Source organism: Heliangelus exortis, chromosome 2 (genome assembly GCF_036169615.1).
Source record: "Heliangelus exortis chromosome 2, bHelExo1.hap1, whole genome shotgun sequence".
In the NCBI taxonomy this organism is placed as follows: Eukaryota; Metazoa; Chordata; class Aves; order Apodiformes; family Trochilidae; genus Heliangelus; species Heliangelus exortis.
Genome location: NC_092423.1, coordinates 6,583,265 through 6,604,395, shown reverse-complemented (window position 1 = coordinate 6,604,395; position 21,131 = coordinate 6,583,265). Strand labels below are relative to the sequence as shown.

The 21,131-nt window shown below is 44.0% G+C and overlaps 1 protein-coding gene across 1 annotated transcript in view; it reads left to right on the top strand.

Annotated features, from left to right (window-relative positions):
* Positions 1-21,131, top strand: part of ACVR2B (activin A receptor type 2B) — a 97,806-nt gene that overhangs the window by 70,366 nt on the left and 6,309 nt on the right. Inside the window, exons 2-8 of the mRNA XM_071734651.1 lie at positions 6,641-6,848; positions 10,802-10,911; positions 12,255-12,406; positions 13,530-13,673; positions 14,752-14,895; positions 15,782-15,930; positions 19,556-19,670. Coding sequence (XP_071590752.1) covers positions 6,641-6,848; positions 10,802-10,911; positions 12,255-12,406; positions 13,530-13,673; positions 14,752-14,895; positions 15,782-15,930; positions 19,556-19,670 — 1,022 coding nt within the window. The remainder of the gene's footprint in view (positions 1-6,640; positions 6,849-10,801; positions 10,912-12,254; positions 12,407-13,529; positions 13,674-14,751; positions 14,896-15,781; positions 15,931-19,555; positions 19,671-21,131) is intronic.

Genomic DNA, 21,131 nt, shown 5'->3' with positions numbered 1-21,131 from the left:
TCCCCTGGCATTCCACTGTTGCCATTCTCTGTGCTGCATGAGCCCATTTTCACCTGATCTGGCTCATTTTGAAATAGCAGATGTTTTACCAGTTTTTTTTTAAATAAGCCAGGGCACTGCCAATCCCTTCACCCAGACAGCTGGAAGGGACAGGCCATGGGGATTTGATGGCTCCATGCTCGGGTGTACATTGGCCTTGGGGGGTCCCCAAAACTGGGGTGAAGTATTGGTTTGAGATGCAAACAATGAGGCTTTAAATCCTCATGTACAGTTTCTTAACCACAGATGTCATTGCTAGTTTGATGCTTTGGCTAAAAATGTATTTAGACCTTGTTATTTAAGTACAGCAGGAATGAAATCACCCCGCTTGGGGAATAAGCACTGGAGCAACACTTGCTAATTGCAGAATCATTATCAGCTCTGTAGAGATGCAACTGGGTGGTCTCTCTAGAGCAACATTTTTCAAACTTTCCCAATTGCAAGCCTTCATCTGGCTTGATTTTGGGATCTGCAACGTTAGTAATAATTATTTGAATTTCTTTAATCTGTGGTCCTGCACATAATTTCTGGGCAGCTGCGAGGGAGAGGGAAAGCTGGGGGGAAGCAGCCCTCTTTCCCTGACTTTCCTCCTCCACCAGTGCCTCTCAGTTTGCTCTACAAATGTTTAGATCGTGGTCCAAGGATGTGCCAGAACACAGCCCCAGGTTCAGAGGGGGCTGGTTTAGCATCTCCACAGGCACTGGGCAATGGGAAGGGTTGGGTGTGAGCCAGCATTGAAGTGGCTCATCCCAGCAGATGTTGGGCTGCAAGGTGAGTGCCCAGCAGCCTTTTCCTTCCAAGTTCTGCTCAACCGTGTTGCAGTTTGAGGCTCTTGAAAACAAACCCAAACCTCAAACAAAGGGCCCGACTTTCATAATCACACATGCAAGAATGCATCTGCAGTTGCTTAATTGCTACATGCAATTACCCTCCAAATTAGAGGGCAATTACCCCAATTCAGTGTACAATCTCTGTCGTTTTATATTATGAAATTACATGTACAAATAGCTATATAGGGACATAACGAAGTGTTTGCAAATAACTTCAGTTGCATACACAGTTTCATGGATGGAACCCGGTGGTTTTGACAGATAGGCAAACAGTCTGTCTGGTAAATCACTCAGTGTTTATGCAGACTATTTTGACACATCCCATCTTTTTGTATACACTTTCATCTTAGGTTTTTTAAAAGGGGAAAGGCAGAGATAAAGAGCTGAGATTTGCAGCAGCCTTCAGCCTTGGGGAAGATACTCCCTATGTATCTAATTATGAGTTAGGAGTCCAGCAACTGCTAACACCTAGACCCAGAGTTGCTACACTGAATCTTGGCTATAATTTAGCAGTTGTTGGATAATGACACAGCCACAGTGATCTGTTGGCAGCTCCAAATTAGGAGAGCAGAGTTTAGTCTCAGATCAGCAGCAAGGTCCCATGCCTCAGCAAGCTGAAGTCCTTCAGTTCAAGAGGGCCCTTTTTAATGAGTTCCCTCTGTGCCTTGCTACTCCCAAGTAGAGGAGAGAGGTCTCACACGTTGCACAGTGTGTTGGCTGCTCTTCCTATCACTAAGTGTCTCTGATAGGTGCTGGGGATCTTGCTTGGAAAAATCCTAGTGATGCTTCAGTCATCTGGAGCAGAAAATTTGCCCAAGGTCATCAGCATAATGATAGTTTCTCAGGGCTGAGGTCAAAAAGTTGGCTTCCTACCCAAAAATGGGTGGTGGTGGGTAGCCTGCCTCTGCCTTTGTGGTGTTTTGGGTGTTATTCCAGCTTGGTGGTGTTTGTGTAAGGTGTTTGTTTGAGGAAAGTGTTGGAAGCCATTGTGCAACATGGCCTAAGTGCTAGGTGGATGCAGTGGGATGTCAGAAACCTACCTGCTTCTGCAAAACCTTAGGCTTCAATTCCACACAGGACTTCAGATTTTATTCCTTCAATGACTATTCATGGATTGTGGCATTAAAATGGTTTTGCCCAGCTGTTAACATGAGGCTCTTTTCCTTGGAGAGAACAGGGGCTGACAGCAGGCTGTGCAGCTGGAGGTGCCACGCTCCTGCCTGATGTGCATGCTCCTGGTTTCCTTGCTCAGCATTTTCTTAAAAGCTGCAGTTCTGCCTGCTGTAGCTCCTTCAGACATGGCTCAACCATCATCTCCCCTGCAGAATGCAAGGGCCATTGATACTTTTTTGTATTTCTTTAGGACCTTCTATAATGATGGACTCTCAGGCACTACAGTGATTAGGAGGGTACCTGCCCTCCCTTCCTTGCCTCCCATGGCTGTAAATGGAATATTCTTTTAGCTTGGTTTTAGAAATGGTAAATAATAATTTAGCAGTTGTGATGTAGCTGCATGGCAGAAATTTCTATAGGACTAATAGCTAAATGGGAAAAATCAGATTGGTGGGTTCTTAGTATGTTATCAATGCAAACAACTTCCTTGCTCCCAGTCTTCCACCAGTCTTCCAACAGTTCTTTAGCTAATAGTTTATATCTTGTTACACCCAGCTCCAGTTGACTTTCTGCCAAAAGCTAAGCATGAGTGTCCTTACCAGGCAATGCCACCAAATGAAGGAGGTCAGGAACTTCTGTCCTGTGTGCCAGTGCTGGCATGAGGGAGAGTAAGAGCATAGTGGGGAGGGAAGAGCAGGACCAGGGGGTGATACAGCTGTGGTTTGTGAGGGTTTTCTTTCAGGAAAATCTTTTTATTGCTAAAATTATTCCTGTCCCTTCCTTCAGATTTGGTTCAACACCTCCCCTGAGCCAGGTCCTGCTGCTGTGGTTTAAGGGAAGTCAACTCAAGTTGAACCCAGCCCTTGTTGCCTGAATGCACCATCTGTGGCTGGTGGAAGGAGACGAATGCTTCCTGCATCTTTTTTAGGGCAACACCCTTCAATTTTTTTTGCAACTTGACATGGTTGATCTCTGCCTCTCCCACCTGTGTTGCTCTGCAGAAGTGTCCAGCTCTGTTTCTTCTAGACCTCTCGTAGCCTTGGGGGAACAGGTAATTCCACGGCCACTGTTCAAGTGGGAAAGAAGAGGCAGGAAAAACTACCTGGCTTCTTGGAGATGCAGGAACAGAGCTCAAATTTCCTTCTCTCAGTCACCACCACCCCACCATTCTCCCTCAAAGGGACAAACCCCAGTTTCAGTTCCCTTTCCCCTCTATTCCATTGAGGTTTTTAACACAGTGAGTGCAGATTGGTTACAAACTTTGGTCTCTGCATGATCCATTACAGAGCAAGGTGTGAGTGTTTCTTGTTGAGCTAAAGCAGCAGGTAAATTAACACCCTGTTCTGGAGCTGTGCCCCTTCCTGCTGAGACTGTCTTGGGAACAAACTAAATGGTTTCTTGCAGTCCTGAGCACCCAGCAGGATGAGGACCCTTACCAAACAGCTTTTTAAAAAGATGTGAAAGCGGATAGGAAATGCACAGGTTTTTAGTGTCTCCTTAATGCAAGCAGACTTAGGAGCTGTTTTAAGGAAAATACACATGTTCAGTCACCCAAAACTTTATACAGGATTTTATTTGATTCATCTAAACTTTTGACAGTGAAGAAAAAAATTGTGAAAGGCCTTTTTCCTGGCACAGTTGCTGTTTGCAGAGTTTGGTTTGTGTGTTTGCAAGCAGATCTTAGTCTTCAGCTGAAACTTGTTCCAGAAAAGACAACTGTCTTGGGGGAGGGGAGCCTGGGCTCAGCAATGGATTCAGCAGCCTCGGTTTGCTGGTCCCAGAGCTGATACAGCTCTTGCTTCACATCTTTTTAACATTCCCTCTTCAAAGCACAGTGGAACCATCAAATCTCCCCGCAGCTTTGTGCATTGCATTGGCCTTCATTTCAGGTGGAGAAAACAGAGGCTACACGATATTGCTTGAGGTTATGGACAGAAGTGGCTAAGCCAGGATTAGATTTGGGGGCCGCTTCCCAGGCAAATGGTTCATTAAGCCTTCCTGCTTTTTGGGAGATGGAGTTGGGGAGAGAGAGACATTTCCATCTGGAGCACGAACAGGATTCCGTTTGGTATGATGGAAATGTTATTACAAAATGTAATTCAAGGACTGGGTCAAAAGATGATCGTGACTATCAGGTATCAGCCATGTGAAGTATCACAATGAAGCTAAGATATTTATTAATTCCTTTATTTAAAAAAAAATAAAATATCACCCTCCCTGCATACAAGACAATGCTCCTTCACTTGCCTAATGTTTAAGTGGCATTTAGCAGAAATGCTTAATCTGCCCTAACAAAGAGTGGTGTAAGTATCAAGAGGACAAATATCAAGGCTTTAACAAGGAGTGTCAATATTGACACTGTTCTGTGTTGAGGGATATTGGTAGGTTGTTTTTATTATAGCAGGCAACTTGTCAGAGGAAAACTCAGATGGAGCTTTGCAAGTGCCAATAAAACCTGCAGGTGCTATTGAAACTGAGCCTTTGTTTGCATGTGCTTTGAATATAATTCCCAGTTTCAGAAGTCAGCTTTATGACTTTCTCATACCCCTCCTCTCTTTGTAGCCTCTCCTTTGATGCAGATTAAACCCCCTTCCCCTAAAAGCCATCGTGGGATTAAACACCTCCTATTCTGATTTTGCTCCTTACCATGAAAATTGCCCATTGCTGAGTACAGGTGTCAGTATCAGGAGAAGGTCGGACACATCATGCTGAACTTAGAGAGAAACCATGGTTTCTCCTGCTACTTTCTTTCCACTCTGTGCCAGGTCCCCTGCACTCCTTGCTTGACACCAGTAGGCAGCTGGTTCCCTGCAGCAAAGGCTACATTGAATAACTTGAGTGCAACCTCTAGCTCAAGCACTATTTCTGAAGGGCTGTCCATGTATTGCAAAACTAGAGGTGAATCCTGCTTCCAGGTAACAGCTTGGAGACATGGCAGCTTGAGGAATTGCAGGATGTGGAAAGGCAGGTCAGGATTCTCCTAGCATCCTGGTCAGATGGGACAGTTTTGTTTAATCTTGGTGTGTTGGATCTGCAGGTGGGAGTAATACTCCCTTCTCTGGCTGAGTGTTGTGAGGATACTTAAATTAGTAGTGGATGCATGTTCAGGTATGGAAATGCTAAAGCTACAGAAGGTATCTGGTACCTGAGCTCAGGCTGGGTGTTTATCTATTGGCTGTAAGCCACTCACTTCTCAGTGTCTTAGGAAGAGTGAATTCCATCACCTTGTGGAGACCTTTCAGAGTGGCTGGTTTGCCATGGTGAGTGGCAGCCACAGGCTTGAGTTGCACTTAGACTGTCCAAACATGCTCCTGCTGCCTTGGTCTCAGTATTAAAGGTGTCACAGACTTTGGAGAAGATGGTCACAAAAGCACTGCAATTTTTTCCAGCCAGAAACTTGATTCTGTGCTTTGCAAAAGTCTGGCTATTCTGGGAGCACAACACTTTTCATTTCACCATCCTGTGGGACCCATTTGTGTTTTCTACCCAGTTGTCAACACATTTTATTGGGATACCTACATTTTCCATGATTGCAATCTGTCAAAATAATGGCCAGGTCTGACCTTGCCGTAGGTTGGGTAATCCCAGAGAGAGATGGCTGCAGGGCATCTCAGGATTTATGAATCCACAAGCTTTGTGGTACCTTTTCTGGTTGTCTGCTTACATATCATGTCTTTGTTTCATTCTTCTTCTCAAAGTAATCCTCAAAATGCTAGATAGCAGAAAATTTACAAATGAAGGGAGGATTTCTAAGGCTTAGGACAAAACAGGTCACCCGCAGATATGAGGTTTACCTGACTCTGATGTGTTTGTAATCCCATCTCAGTTCTGTGCTGTGGTGGCCACAGAGGAATTGTTTCACTTGGGGCTGTAGGAACTCCTCAGTTCTTTGGTACAAGGCTCTAATGGGGAAAGACCTATAGGCTATGGAGACTTCTTGGTTTGTGGTGACAAGAGTTTGGCTTGGCCAGAGTTGTTTAGGGAACAGAATTGCTTTTTGCTGAAGGTCTTGCTTGGGTGCCAAGGCAGTGTGGACTGTGTCCACCAGAGCTAAAATCATGGTATTTGTTGTATGGAGACATAACCAAGTGAGCCTGAGCCTGGGATCTAAGCATGGAACAGGGAGTTCTTTGGCCCTGCTTTGCAGGATGCATAATATCTACTCTTAGTTACATGCTACTGATATGAGAAATCAGTTCTTTTTCAGTAGTGTTTCCCAAACTAGTGGTGGAAAAGGAGGGTAACTCTGGTGTGTGACAATCTAGGAACCAGCAAGTAGCACCCTGGGAGATTCTTTTTCTAAACAGGGCTTCTGTGGTTAGAAAATACTGGATTTGGATTGCCTTATACATCCTCCTGCTTTGGAGGTTCTGTGGTTGCAGCACTGGCTGGGGAGGGGAATGAAAGGGGTGGTGTGTGCTCTCACCTGGGCTCTTGGCTTAATCATGAGCTTCTGTTGTAAAACTTGGCAAACCTGACCTCTCTTTCCCACCCCACACCAGCAAAGGAGAAGAACCCTCCCCACTATGCTGAAGCTCCCCTTGGTGAGCTGCTTTAGCTCCACATGCATCACCTATAACAAAGCCACATGGAGATGCATCTCCCAGGATCTGTGTCTGATTTGCTTTAACATACTTGGGGTTTGGATTTCCCTCCAGGACCAGGCCACGGGGAGGCTGAGACAAGGGAATGCATTTACTACAATGCCAACTGGGAGTTGGAGAAGACCAACCAGAGCGGCGTGGAGCGCTGCGAGGGGGAGAAGGACAAGCGGCTCCACTGCTACGCCTCCTGGAGAAACAACTCAGGCTCCATTGAGCTGGTGAAGAAAGGCTGCTGGTTGGATGACTTCAACTGTTATGACAGGTAATAGCCTGCTTTTTCTGAGTGCAGGTTTCATTGCTTCTCTAAGAGCAAAGGCTTCTGATTTTCACGTGGAGGACAAGCAAGGAAGTCCAAGTCAACTGGCACATTCAGCCAGATAATTTCTGATGGTAATGCAGCTCTCAGAATTGTCATTTATCTGCCTTGACTTTCTAAACAGAAGCTGCAAAAGGCACTTCTAGGTTTTTTTTGTTTTGTTTTGTGGTTTGCTTTTGTTTTGTTTTTTTTCCTTAACAAAGCTTTGATAATTCTGGCATGCATCAAAAAATGTGTCCTGTATCATCAAATGAAGAGCAATATGTTCTTCCAAGAGCATTTGGCAATACAAAGGAAAACTTGGAATCATTTGGAGCTCTCTAGGAACGCATGGATATCTGAGGGGGGCTAGAGGTTTAGATATTCTGGTGTTTATGATGTTGCAAAAAGTTTCAGCATCCTTTGGCTGAGTTAAGAGATGGGCCAGGAGAAAGAATGGGCCAGCAAAGGCACTACACATGTTTGTGTGTCACTGCCTGTAACCAGCTGAAAAAGAATGAGCTTTTGTAATATGAAATAAAAATCATTAAATAGCTGAGAAAATAAACTAGTCTTTTCTCATTTCCCTTGATGCAATTATATAGAGGGGAGAAGAATTACAAACAGCTCTCTGAAGTTTCTCAGTTTGAAAGGACAATGCTCAGTTACTCTGGGCTTACTCGGTGTTTCTATTAAAAAAAAACCCAATGACAAACCAACCAAGCCAAACTCATCCCTTTCAGCAAGGATTAGCAGAACATATAGTTCAGGGATTTCCCTTGATGTAACACCAATGTAGGTTGATCTCGCCTTTGTTCATTTCCCAGCTGTTCATCTTTGTAGCTTCTCATTCAAAAAAATTTAGGACCTCAGGCCCTAAACTGTGGGACTAGATGTGTCCCATGACTGGAGAGTTTTCTCACTTTGGCACGGTGCACTGTCCCTGCTTTTGTGCCCGTTGCCATAGCTTACCCTGCCTGTGAGTTGTTCCTCATCTTCCTTCTATTATTAGCACCAGGGTTACTTTCCTACCACACCTATTCCCTTGCCAGTTGTGTAGCCAAGCTCTATATATAGTTAAATTTTTATTCTTTCCCAATAAATCAATCCTCCTTGGCCCATTAGTCATCTTAATGCCAATCCTTCTGAGAACAGAAGGTCACTCTAGTTTCCTCCTTCCAAGCAGAAGTGTTTACTGTAAACAGATTTCTCCTTTCAGTGCCTGCTCTCATATACAGTGACACTTGTATTGTCACTGAGTGTCTCTGTGCAGGGATGTAGTGGTTCTTAAACTTTGTCATAATGCGTTGCTCTGTTACAACAGTAAAAACTTTCCAGGGCTCCTTACAAGCCTTTTTGCAGCCCTGGGGTTGAGCATCCATTATCCTGCAGCTTGGTGCTTCAAAGCTGCAGTTCTAGGGCAAAGCTAAAAGATCTTCTGAGAATTAACAAACAGTGCAAGTGTTGAAAGCAACATTTGAAATAAAGGTTAGCTTTAATTAAATAAAAGCTGTTTAAATTGAGTCTTTTTTTTTTTCCTCTTCCTTTGAGTGTCCTTGTAGTCTTTCATGCAGGTAGTGTTGCATCCCAAGATGGCAAAAAAGACTATAAAAAGATGATTTTTTGATGGATGGTGCTATGCTGATGCCCTTTTCTTTTCTGTCTTCAGCATTTTTGGATGCTAAGCTCCTTCATGCAGCTCCAGGAGATGTGGGTAATGGTTTTAAGTTGAAAGAGGGTAGATTTAGATTAGGAATTAGGAAGAAATTCTTTCCCTGGATGGTGGTGAGACACTGGAACAGGTTACCCAAGGATGTTGTAGCTGCCCCATCCCTGGAAGTGTTCAAGGTCAGGTTGGATGGGCCTTGGAGCAATCTGGTCTAGTTGGAGGTGTCCCTGCCCATGGTGGGGGAGTTGGAAGTAGATGGTCTTTAAGGTCCCTTCCAACCCAAACCATTCTAGGATTCTATGCACCCGTATCTGCAGAAGCATCCCCTGCATGCAGGGCATGGTTCTGTTCTGCCAGGCTGCAGTTCTTCTCCCAGCACAGAGACCCTGCTTGTCTGTGCCAACCACTGCCTCCTTGCTGCTGGAAAGTGAAAAATTCATTAGTGCAAGGATAAGGGTATTGAGTGTGATTGGTTCTTTTCTCTGTCCTTTATCTTAAGGAAGCAAGAATACCACATATGTACATTTAAGGTTATAGGAAAAAAGGTAGTGTTTAAAAACCTACTTGTGTGCTCTTTGTTTATTTACACAGCCCCACCAGAGAGGATGTGTTCGAGCTCCCTTGAAGAGCACATGACCTGCTACAAAACGTGCCCTCACTGCCATAGAAAAATGTGTCATTCTCTCCCACCATCTCATTTGTTATATTTACTAAGTATAACATGTCATACGTACCTGGATGGCTGCCCTGGGTGCACACCAACTTGAAGACAGGGATAATGAATTGCAGATGTGGAGTAGGCTGTTTTCACTCATTAGCCTGGTTTCTTAACCAACAGATTTAGCAAAGGATGTGTTTCCTATTGAAGGCTCCAATACTGATGCTTGTAAATCCAAATGGCTTGTTATCTGATTTCACAAAAAAGCATCTGGAAACATTGCTTAACTTGTTGAAACATCTTTGTTCATTTGAATAAGACATATAGCTGCGTTTTTTCTTAGAAGTTTTAAGAACTAAAATACTTAACAAACCAAGTTCTTCCAGCTGAGACTTTGCAGGAGATGTTTCAGCTAGAGCCATTTTTTTTTTCCCAAAAAAAGGAATAAAGCACCAAAAACTACCCTGTGCTGTGATTGCAGAGTGCCCTTTCCGTTCTTCTTGTGGCAGTGTCAGTGATACCACAGAAGCAGAGGCTTGGCAGGGGTTCATAAATGAGTAATAATGTCAAACACATATGATTGTTTTGCTACTTCCTCCGAGTGGTTGAAGGAAGGAAGTTATGCATATAATTTAGCTGGGCTTCAGGAAATAGTTTGATACAGTTCTCTGCGGAGAGCAGCTCTGCAACCCTGATAGCTAAAAGCAGAGGGTTTAGCAAAAGGTGGCAGGGAAGGGAAGCAGGCGTTTAAGAAAGAGAAAGAAATGACTGTTAGAGATCTGCAAAAATTGCTGCACTACTCTTCAGGCATTGATCTGTGGGAGAAGGAGGATGTGTAGAAGTAGAGTTGGTCTGATCCATGGAAGTCCCCTAACGCCTCGCACAGCATGGGAGGGAAACCTCAGTGCTGAGAAGGCTGTAGTGCTACCTGGGGTAGAGGCAAATACAGAAAAAGAGGGATGCAACCTGATTTTCTTGAAGGCTTTTGTGCAGGATTAGGATTTTTTTAAAGGAGAAGGCACTTGGAAATTAAACATAAAAAAAAAAAAGCAGCCTAAATTCTAAACCTGCAGCCTCCCTCCTACCTGCAGCAGGACTGTTCTTGCTGCTCCTGTCTGATGCCCTTCCAGGATGTGTGGCCCTTCCAGGCCATGAAAGCAGCCTCGTCATGTGCATTTTATGGCACAATCTTTACTTGCATGATCAAATACTCCTTTCCCCTGACAGCATGCATACAGGCTGCAGGAAAGGCACTGCTCAGGGAACCAAGTATCTCTCCATCGTTTCTCTGCTTCTCATTCCGTTAGCAGTGGCAGCTGTTATTTATTACTCACCATCTAATGCCTTCAGTACATATGGAAGCATTTGTTTCCTTTACGGTCTTTTCAAGGATCTTTGCTATCCACTGGGGTATTTGAGTGCCAAGTTGTTTTCTGTAAGTGGAGACTGCAGATCTGTGCAGTGCTGCAGCAGGAGAGGGCACGCAGAGAAGACAATTTGGGGCAGGTCAGCTCCCAAAGACAAGAAGCAGGAGTTGGCTGACATTGTTTTATCTCTTCCCTTCCTTGCTTTGTCTGCCCCTCCCCAATGCAGGCAGGAGTGCGTAGCCACAGAAGAAAACCCTCAAGTCTTTTTCTGCTGCTGCGAGGGCAACTATTGCAATGAGAAATTTACCCACTTGCCTGAAGTCACCGGCCCAGAAGGTGAGTGACTGGGTGCAAAGGGAGTTGAGGGCTCTTTCTCAAGACCCAGTTTGTGATGACTTTGGTTGTTGGATGTTGAGCAGAAAAATAGAAAAATACGATGGGACACAAAATACCATTTTGGTTACAAAGTCCAGAAATCCTTCTGCTGGGATGCTTCGAGAATAGTTTTTTAATGTTGTTTCACTCTGTGGGTAAAGTGTGTACCAACATCTCATGTTCCATCAGTCAGGATTAAATTTTTTTTGGTGGACATTCACAATGGGCTGTTACAAAACAAAATACTGCACAAGGGGCTGAGGGCAGTGGGATTTGTACACCGTGGATCGATTCCAACCCTTAAAAGTTATTTGACACCTTCATCATTAATTTTCATAGGTCACAGGTCTCCAGATATCTTGAGCATCAAGGAGTTTTTCAGTTGATTGGTCTTTCCTTGGTCTGAGGAAGGAAATGGTTACTTGTGTCAGCTTGCAGAGTTTATAGATATACTTCAAGGAAGAAAAGTAATAGCAGGTCCTTCTTCTGAGGCTAATAGAAAAATGATGATTCTTTTAGCTGCAATCTTGCTAAAGGATCATTCATTAAAAAGTATTAAAGCAGGTGGATCTTTTCTTTAGGATGGTTTATTTTGCTATCAACTACCTGCATTTACTGTGATTTTTCAGTAGACTATCAGTTTTTCCTGGACTTCCCTGTTAGATGTTTAATTGTTTACATGAGTTTTATTATCTCCTGTTATTAATGTACCCGTGGCAACCTAGTAGCAAATATTCTTTCTCTCACTATTTTTTTGTTTAATTTGGCAAGTCTTGCTATTTTTTCCTTCCCTGTCTCCAACATAGCAACATGGCTCCATTTAGTATTCCCATTGTTTGTGTCTCAACTGCACTGATGTAATTTGGAACAAGAACTACTGTGGGAATAGTGCATTTGATTGTGGCTCCAGCAGCATTTTACTAAAAACTGACATCTTGTCAATCACTGTAAAAGGCAAAGCAATGCTGCAAGGGATTTTGTGCTCGCTTAATACATTCACAAGGGTTAAGATGATGAAATTTTCTGGTTTTACATATCCCAGCAAGAAATGCCCATCTTAAATAAAGGTCAGCTTGCAAAGTGTGGTTTGGACCATTGTAGCTCCATTTGTAATAGCCATATGGAAAAGAGTAAACCGTGGAGCCTTATGAATGCCACTGGATGTGATGAGATGTGCCACTGAACACTGTCAACTTTGGAATAGAAGGCAGGACAGGGTTTGGTTGCATCTGGCTGTGTAGCTGACAGTGATGTTGCATGCCTGAAGGGCTCTTTCCCTCGTTTACCCTGCTCTTTTCCCACAGTCATATACGAGCCACCACCACCAACGCCCTCCCTGCTCAACATCTTGGTGTACTCACTGCTTCCCATCATTGTCCTCTCCGTTGCCATCCTCTTGGCCTTCTGGATGTACCGACACCGCAAGCCTCCCTACGGGCATGTCGACATTAATGAGGTGAGGGGGAAACTGTGGACTTCCCCAAGTCACTCCCTCGTGTTTGGACCTTACAAAAAGCTTGGCAGCTGCTCAGTATATGTGCACATCCACTTTTGCTTCACTCTTTTCAGCTGGCCTAACTTTTTTTCTTTATCTTTTCGAAGCTGGTTGATACAGTTGGCCTGTGGTAGCATCCCCTGCAAGGCTAATGGGTTTAGGTAGGGTTATTACCATGCCTGAGATTCCTAAGGGATGGAGTTACACTAACGTGATTGGTAGCTACCTTTCCCCCTTGCCAGATTTCAGTCAGCTTCGTGGAGGAAGAGAGATCAAAGAGATAATAAAGTTCTTACCTGTTGAATGAGAGGGAGATGCTTTCCCTGCTCAGTCTCAGTTTTTTATGAGCCATCCAAGAATGCATGCAGGAGGTCATCCTCATGTCTCAAAGCCACCAGAAACTGGTCCTTGCTGGCTCTGCTGTACCCTGAGCCTTCTGGTTTCTTCTGAAGGGCTGAGCAGCTACCTTCCCCCCCTTCCTCTGCCTGTTACAGCCCATACTGTGAACCTTTCCCATCTGAAAGAAGATAGGACAGAGCTCTAACCCCTTGCATCCTGCAGGCTTGGGTTGTTCTCCTGGACAAATGCAGAATTCAAACAGAGAGACTATCTTCATGGTGCCGACAGACCTGCTAGGATTATGTGAAACCTGCCTAATGAAGTGCAAAGCAGCAGGAGCTTTTAGGTGTTAGTTGGCTGTTGGGTCACAAAGATCAAAAAGTTCCTACTTTTGGCAGGAGGTAGCCTTGGGGTCAGCAGCGTTTTACAGCCCAAAATAGCTCTTGCTTTGAAAACATAGGAGAATTCAGGTTTTGCCAGAGGATGGCAAGCAGTAGCTTGACACACAAAGTGATATTCGGTAGATTGTTAAATATATATTCTGTACAGATATTCTGCAAAGCAAGATGGGGAATTTTGAGCTGCTCTTGCTGCAACAGCACATCTAAATAAAACATTTAAAACATCGTTTTAAATAAAATGTCACTTCTTTACTCCTCTTTCCCCCATGTAGTCTTCCCATCCCTCCCTTCCCTCCGTTTTACCATCCAGCTTCATCTTGTGATAGTGTTTTTCTCTCATACAGGACCCTGGCCCACCACCCCCTTCTCCTCTGGTTGGCCTAAAGCCTCTTCAGCTCTTGGAAATCAAGGCAAGAGGACGCTTTGGCTGCGTGTGGAAGGCTCAGCTGATGAATGACTACGTAGCAGTGAAAATCTTCCCTATTCAGGTGACAGGAGCATTGCATTAGGTTCTTACTTGTTGGGTTTCCTCACTGGCCCTGGTATGCCCTAAGTGCCTATGGGGGTGTTTTTAAGACCATAACAAAGGTGCATTTGGGCTCTTCAGCTAGGGGAAAAGGTTCAAGGACCCTCCCCACCTACCCTTTTCTCTGTGTTATCTCATTACCATGCTTCCTGCAGTAGTAGTTGTTGCAAGAATGGCAAACATGAGCATATTTTGAAATCTACAGAGTATTTTAATTGCTGGAAACATCCATGTTGTTAAAGTCCAGTGAGGCAGTGTGCTGCTGTGGTGCCCAAAGTGCACTCAAAGGACCAAAGCCCCAGCTTTGTGTGTCCTGCCCGGGTAAACTGTCAGTCCAGACCCAAACTTAGCAAACATTTTGCATCTTGCACAGGCACAGCCCTGGTGCTGTGGAAGCTCATTGCACTGCAGTGTTTCAGTCAGCTCACATCTTCTGCTCCAGGAAACCTTTGAACTCTCCTGACTTGACTCTCTAGCAATTGCAGGTGGAAAGAGTAAAGCAATCAAAAGTCAAATGAAAGAAGAACTGAAACATCTTCGTGCTCCTTTGCTATCTCCTTCTTTGTTAATTTTTTGCCCTGTATTTGTTGTCATAGTGTTGCTAAAGGAGATTTGCACATCTTCTGTCCAGCCCTGCTGAGACCTACTAGTAAATATTTAGTAGAGCCTAGATTAGATTTTTGGAATTGTAACAATTACAGCTACAGATCTGAGTGCTGTATTGCACAGGCTTCCTTCTTAAAAGCATTCTTAGCAAATCTTGTTTCTCAGTGAGGTTGGGTTTGGATTCCTACTCCCTCTCCATACATGTGTTTAAGGATAACTAAGGATAATTTTGGAGTAGGGAGACTGAGAACAGCAACATCCATTTTTTCTCCAGCATCTACCCTTCAGAAAACAGCCTCATTTTGAAGGGATACATCCCACCAAATGCCAGAGGATGATGTGAAGAGGAACGTGAGAAGCTTTGACTGAGCTGAAGGAGTTGTTTACTTTAAAGGGAAACGTGATCTTTGATGGTGCATTTCTCCCTGTTACAGGATAAGCAATCTTGGCAGAGTGAGAGGGAGATTTTCAATACTCCTGGCATGAAGCATGAAAACCTCTTGCAATTTATCGCAGCAGAGAAAAGAGGAACAAACCTGGAGACAGAGCTCTGGTTGATCACAGCTTTCCATGACAAGGTAATGTATCATTGCATGCACATTTTGGAAAGACAGAAAGGCCATGGTTAAGAGCAGCAGGATTTGGTCTCTTAATATTTTCCCCGAAGCCCCCCTGTAATCTGTCCAGTCTGTTCCTGGTGAGCCATGGCTCAGTGATAGTGAAGAACTGCTCTTGTTTCCCTCATTCAAAGGCCCTTCCTTTCAAGTTTTCAAGGCTCTCCTGCTCAAACATAGGATTAATAAGGTAGGATTTGGGGAGAGAGAAAGGCACAAAAGGTTGCAGCTCATGTATGTGGTGGTCACCATCTCTTAACCTGTGTAGATGAGCAGGTGGGAGGTGGGGGGTTGCAGACTGTTGTGGTCCCAACTCACCCCTTGCAGATATCTCTGTGTTTGCTTTTGAAGCTTGGGGCTTATCTTCCATTTCATGGATTGCTTTAGTTATCAAACATAACTAACACTTAAAATAAAACAAACATGCTTAAATCCAGGGTTGAGCCAGCAGTGTCATCCCTCTGTTTAATCCAAGGTCTACTGAGTCAATCATTGCCACCACCAGCTGATCTGATGCATCATCTCCTTGCATGAAAGGCTTGGATTTTCCCTTTCTTAGCTTAGATGAATTGTTCTATTTTGAGATGATTTTGTCCCTTCCTTACCTCTCTCCCCTTCACTGGAAGATTAAGCTCCTTTTAGGCATCCAGACACTTTCTGTACTGTCAAAAGCTTGAGGACTCCACAACTCTTCAGAGTTTTATTTCTTCCTTTTTATTTTTGCTAGTTCTTTTTTTCCCTCTGTTAAATCAAAGTTCAAATTTCTCAAGCAGTCATTAAAACCATTTTCTAAATTGATGAGTTGACACATCCGTCTGCAATTAAGAACATATGATGTCCTGTTTTGCAGGGTTCTCTGACAGATTATCTGAAGGGCAATATTATCAGCTGGAATGAACTCTGCCATGTTGCAGAAACAATGGCTCGTGGCTTATCCTACCTACATGAAGATGTCCCCTGGTGCAAAGGTGAAGGACACAAACCTGCTATAGCACACAGGTAGGGCCTCTTTCATTGACACCATTTAAGTGCTGCATACAGATGTTCACAACCTCTTTGAAATGATGCTGGTGAATTAAGGAGGAGATTGTGCTCTTAGGAAATAAATGCATTTTAACCTAACAAACCTTATACCAAGAAAAAAATTATTTTCAACCACATATGGGATGGTGAAAAGTAAGAAATAAGCATCTTGTCTGTGAAGCAGTATGGTTGGTACTGGTTTGTGGCAAGTGTCTGAAGGGTAGATGCTTCCCTATTCCATTAACTCCTCTCCTGACATATAGTGGGAAGGGAAATCTGTTTGCTGCAAAACTGCTCTCTGAAAGGACTGTGCTTAAATCACATTAGAATTTATCTATTGCTATGGCTGTACCAAAATTTGAACCATAATTATTTTAGACTGAAACTCTGTGTCTTCCCACAGAGCTTTTGTTCATTAGATAAGGAAAGGAGAAATTGTAGAAGCAGAGAAAATGGTTGCTGTTTATTTTTCACTATAGTTTTGTGGTGCCCAGTTTGTGCCAGGGTGCTTGTGAGAGACACCAGAGCAGGCACCACAGTCCCTCTGAGACCTCTTGGCACACACTTCAACCCACCTGGGACAGCAAGAATCCCCAAACCTGTGGGTAAAACCATCCTCATTGCACCAGTACTTGTTTTAGTCCTTCTCTGCAGTTCTGCATTGCTTGCCCTGGACTATAGCACCACTATTGAGCTGCTTCCTAGTCACATGGTGTGTGTGGGGGGGAGTTTTCCAGAAGGGATTTACATGGGCTCCATGCCATAATCCACAGCCTTACACCCCCACCACCCACCACATTTCATCTAGGAGGGACTTAAACCCCATGTCCGGCTGCAGCAATTTGTACCCAATCTAGCAGGGGCCGTCTTCATGTGTGCACCAAGATAATCCCTGTTTTTTCAAGAGTATCCCTGCCTCCAAAACAACCCCCCCTTCCCCAAACCTGAAGGTTTCTGAAGGCTGTTGAAAGAGCCTGCAGCTGCCTTTGTGCTGCTCCTGGATCTGACCCCTGTGTCCCTGACATTTGTCCCTGTGGAATAAAGGCAGTGGTTTATACATGAAAATTCCTGAGGGTGGGGAAGAGAGAAAGGCTATAGAAAGGCTTTAAAGCAACATATCCTGCTCATTAGTGTCCCCATCCATTTAGCAAATGATAAAAGCTGGAGAATGCACCATTTGTGTGAATGTAGCACATACCTAGGGAAGAGGGATTTCAGGACACAGGGGATTTCCCTTGATTTACCCCCACTCTTTTTAGTTCTATTTTTATCCTAAAGGAAAACACCAAATATATTTTAAATCTGAGAGGGGGGTGGGTATTCTTTTAATGGCTTCACACAATGCTTTGGGAGATGCTGGAGTTGCCAGGTGGGACTCCAAGTCACTGCTGGCAGGGATTCAGCTAACTCCTTGCCAGCCCCCAGCACTACAAGGAGAGGATTAAGGTTATGGGATTGCTGCTTGGTGTGAAAGTGCCCCCACGTGGAAGCTGAAAATAAAATCTTCAGTATCTGAATTGAGTTAATGCACCCATCGTTCACAGTCTGCTCACTCTCTTATTCCCTAGTTTGAAGTATTACAGAGAAAAGGATTTTTGTCTTCTTTTCAGTTTTATTAGTTACCATTTTAGGATGGTCTAATGTATACGATGTTAGTGGGAATTCTACTTGGTCTGGCTTGGATCAGGTCCTTTCTCCCTGTCCTGCTTATGCTTGCATTGCAGCTCACACTTGTCAGTTCAAGGTGGTTTGTGGAAGGAGGGAAAGCATGGAAAAATGAAGAAATGTAAGGAAATAGGGTAAAAAAAGAAGCACAAAGGGGAACACCTTCATCAAGTATCAAGATATACTAGTTAACTGTTACGTGCCCAAAGGGCAGTGTAGGTGGGTAACACCCACTTAGTAATCCTGGCTTTGTCTTGCTTTACTTTGGAAATGGATTATTCAGGCAAACTGTCTAATAATTTTTGTTTTTGTTGAGCCCTTTTGTGCAAAAATCTTGTGCACATTTTGCACCATCCTGGAGGGCATAATCCCCTAACATTGACCAAGCAAAGGAATTCATCTATGTCATTAGATGATGGCTGTTTTCTAAGCCTGTAGGGCAACTGCAGTAGTGTGGAAGCAGTCAGTCTCTAAGAAGAGATATATTGGATAAATGGTGTTTTTTCTGTGTAACAGAGGGGTAAAAATGTTCTGCAGGCTCTGCAAAACTGTACTGTGTCCCTAGAAACCCTTGAGGTGATGGAGGCTGGTTTCTGCTGGGGTTCCCTGGCTGTATGATGCTCTCCAACTTCACACCCACTTTCCCTGTCTGAGTCTTCAAGTCAGAAATGCCCATCACACTGTTTTTAGCTTAGAAAGGAAAAATTTCTTTCTGATATTTTTTTCTTTTTAAAGCTCAGAATCAGGGGCTGGGTGGTACAGGAGGATTTTTGCTGTGGTGGTTCAAGCTGGTGCTCTGGCATCTGAGGTCACAGCAAGCAGCCCTTCTCTATGGTCTAGCAGTTTCTCTCTTCCCAAAGAATTTTGACAGGTCTCTCTAGTGCAGAACAATTGTATCTGCCCTCATTAATTATTTTGTGCAGGCCTGCAATGTCCTGCAATCAGCAGGGTCACCGAGTGAATTGATGATAGGGAAATTATAATGCTGAGCATACAGGACAATTGCCATCTGCTGTCTAAGGTCTGTAATTTAATTAGATTGCCAAACATTCCTTTTCAGTTGAAAACGTGGGAAGCCCAGGGAACAGGGCTGGACTTGGTTAGGCATTTTGGTGTGATCCTCCTCCACCACCACCCCCCTTTCCAGCCCTTTGCAGTTTTACCTGAGCTGCCCAGTAACAATCTCACTGCAGCCCAGGACTGACACAAATGTCCCCTTAAAACCACCTTCAAGCACAGAACCATCATCTCTACTGCAGACTCTTACACCTGCCTGTCAGCTGCCTGGTGTGATCCTAGCATTTTGTCTGACTGTGGGCTCCCCTCTTTCCCTGCTTGCTTTCCAGCCTTCCAAATTCTCCAGGGAAGATCGATCCAGCAATTAAAACATAAGTGTAATAGATGACTATGGCAAAAGTCTGCTGAAGCGTATAGTGAGGGTGAAGAGAGTCCCACCAGCATCTGCTAATTTGCAGGAAGATCTGATTTTGTAGATAGAAGTGAATGTGCTTACTAGGATAAAGAGTAAATGCATCCCTTTAACCTGTCTTGCATTTGTCTTTGGGAGTGAGAAATAGAAGTGCCCAGAGGTGAGGGTCCACAGCTGGTGCTCAGTGCAAGAAATGGTGCCTTATACTGCCTGATTTAATTAAAACACCCCCTTCACATCACTCCTTGCTTATATTTTTAGGTAAATTCACTGCAGACTTCAGCTGACTCTGTGCCAGGCAGCACAGGGCTGCTTGGTTGTGTTTTAGGGATGAAGGCAGCTGAATAATATAGCACTGGTCATGCCTGGGAAGATGGAGAAGAAGGAAAGGAGCTGATTTACTGAGGGCTGCCAGGCCTCTAGACTTCAAACGTGGTGTGTTGCTATGTGATTTAGGCACGTGGCATAGTAAACCTGTCCCTAACTTGGTTCTTGGTTTGTCTGCAGGGACTTCAAGAGTAAAAATGTCTTGCTGAAGAACGACTTGACGGCAGTGCTGGCTGATTTTGGACTGGCTGTACGGTTTGAGCCTGGAAAACCTCCAGGGGACACTCACGGACAGGTAATCGTTATCTTTAACAATAACATTTTAAAAAGTGGGGCTTGCTGTAGCTCCTCAGGAGTGTGTGTGGGGGGTAATTTCTGTAGATGTATTTCATTCTCTTTAAGATATATGTTTTCTATAAAAGCTCATGCTCAGGCATAAATTCCAGGAGATGCTTTGATCTGGGTTAGCAGAGAAAACACTCAGACCCTCTCAACCACTTTGCTGGTGGAGTCCCCTGTCCTCAGGCCAGGCATCTTCTTCCTTCAAACAGGGGACTTGCTGACTCTTTATTGTCTTAGTATTAAATATTAATATTCCTAAAATTATTCATTTAGTTTTAAGAATTCAGTCAGGCTGGCTGCTTGGGTGACCTTTAGCAGTGGCAGATCTTGCAAATTGGCTGTGTGCTGCGTGAACAATTTTCTATATTTTTATGGGTTCTTAATTTTCTGCCCTTGTGTTGAGGTGAGTGGTCCCTTGTTCTGCTCTTGTGCCAGGGTTCAGCAAGGCCAGCATCCCATGCAGTCTCCTTAATCTCAGGAGTGAACACTTCAGGGTCAGCCACCCCCCAGCTTTCCTCATTTTTTGCCTTCTTTTATGGGGCTTATTGTTCCCCCAGTGTTTTCCACACCTTTTCATGTCCCAGCTTTCCCCTGCTCTCACTGCCTCAGGTAACAGCAAGAATAGGTGAAGATTTCCTAAAGGAAAATATTAAAAGCATTTTGACTCCTGTGTTTTTTCCTTCCTCTGCTCTCCACTCCTACATTGTAGGCTACAATCCTGCCACATACATTACCATGACCACATGAGGAGCTCACTATGGCTCTGCCTGAACTGAACACAACAAGATGGACACTATAATGAGGACTGAATCCCCTTGAAGCAAGAGGGGACCTTTTACTGAACAGATCACAGCAAGCCAGGGCAGAATAGACTTTGCAGGGTTCACACTTCATTACACCTGTGGGTGCAGGAGACTTTGTCAGACCACCACCTTTTTCTTCTGTTTCAGGATGTAGCAACTTTACTCTTCTCCATTTTTAAAAAAATATATTTAACATTTTTTTAGTGAAAGGGGAACTGTGACTATGATAACCAAGCCTGATTTTACTTCAGGGTGTTTTATGTGTCTCCAGAGACAGTATTTTCTCATGCAGCATATGCTGCTGGAGCAAGATGTGGTGGGAGGCAGGGAAGGCAGATTTCATCTGTACTGACCACACCGTGCTGAATTGAAATGAGACCTGTAGCATCCACTGAATGAATATCACACACACAGCCATGCACTTTGGCTTTTTCCTTTGGGTAGTTTATTTAGACTCCAGTGATCTTAATGAGAACCAGTGTCAGAAAAAACAGCTCCTTTTTGCTTGTTTTTCAAGAGAGGTGCAACTTTAGCAGAAGTAGCCTTAAGGCTAATGAAACCAGCTGTCATTCATCTCTGACCAGGTGATGGACCCAAATGGAATGTGACTT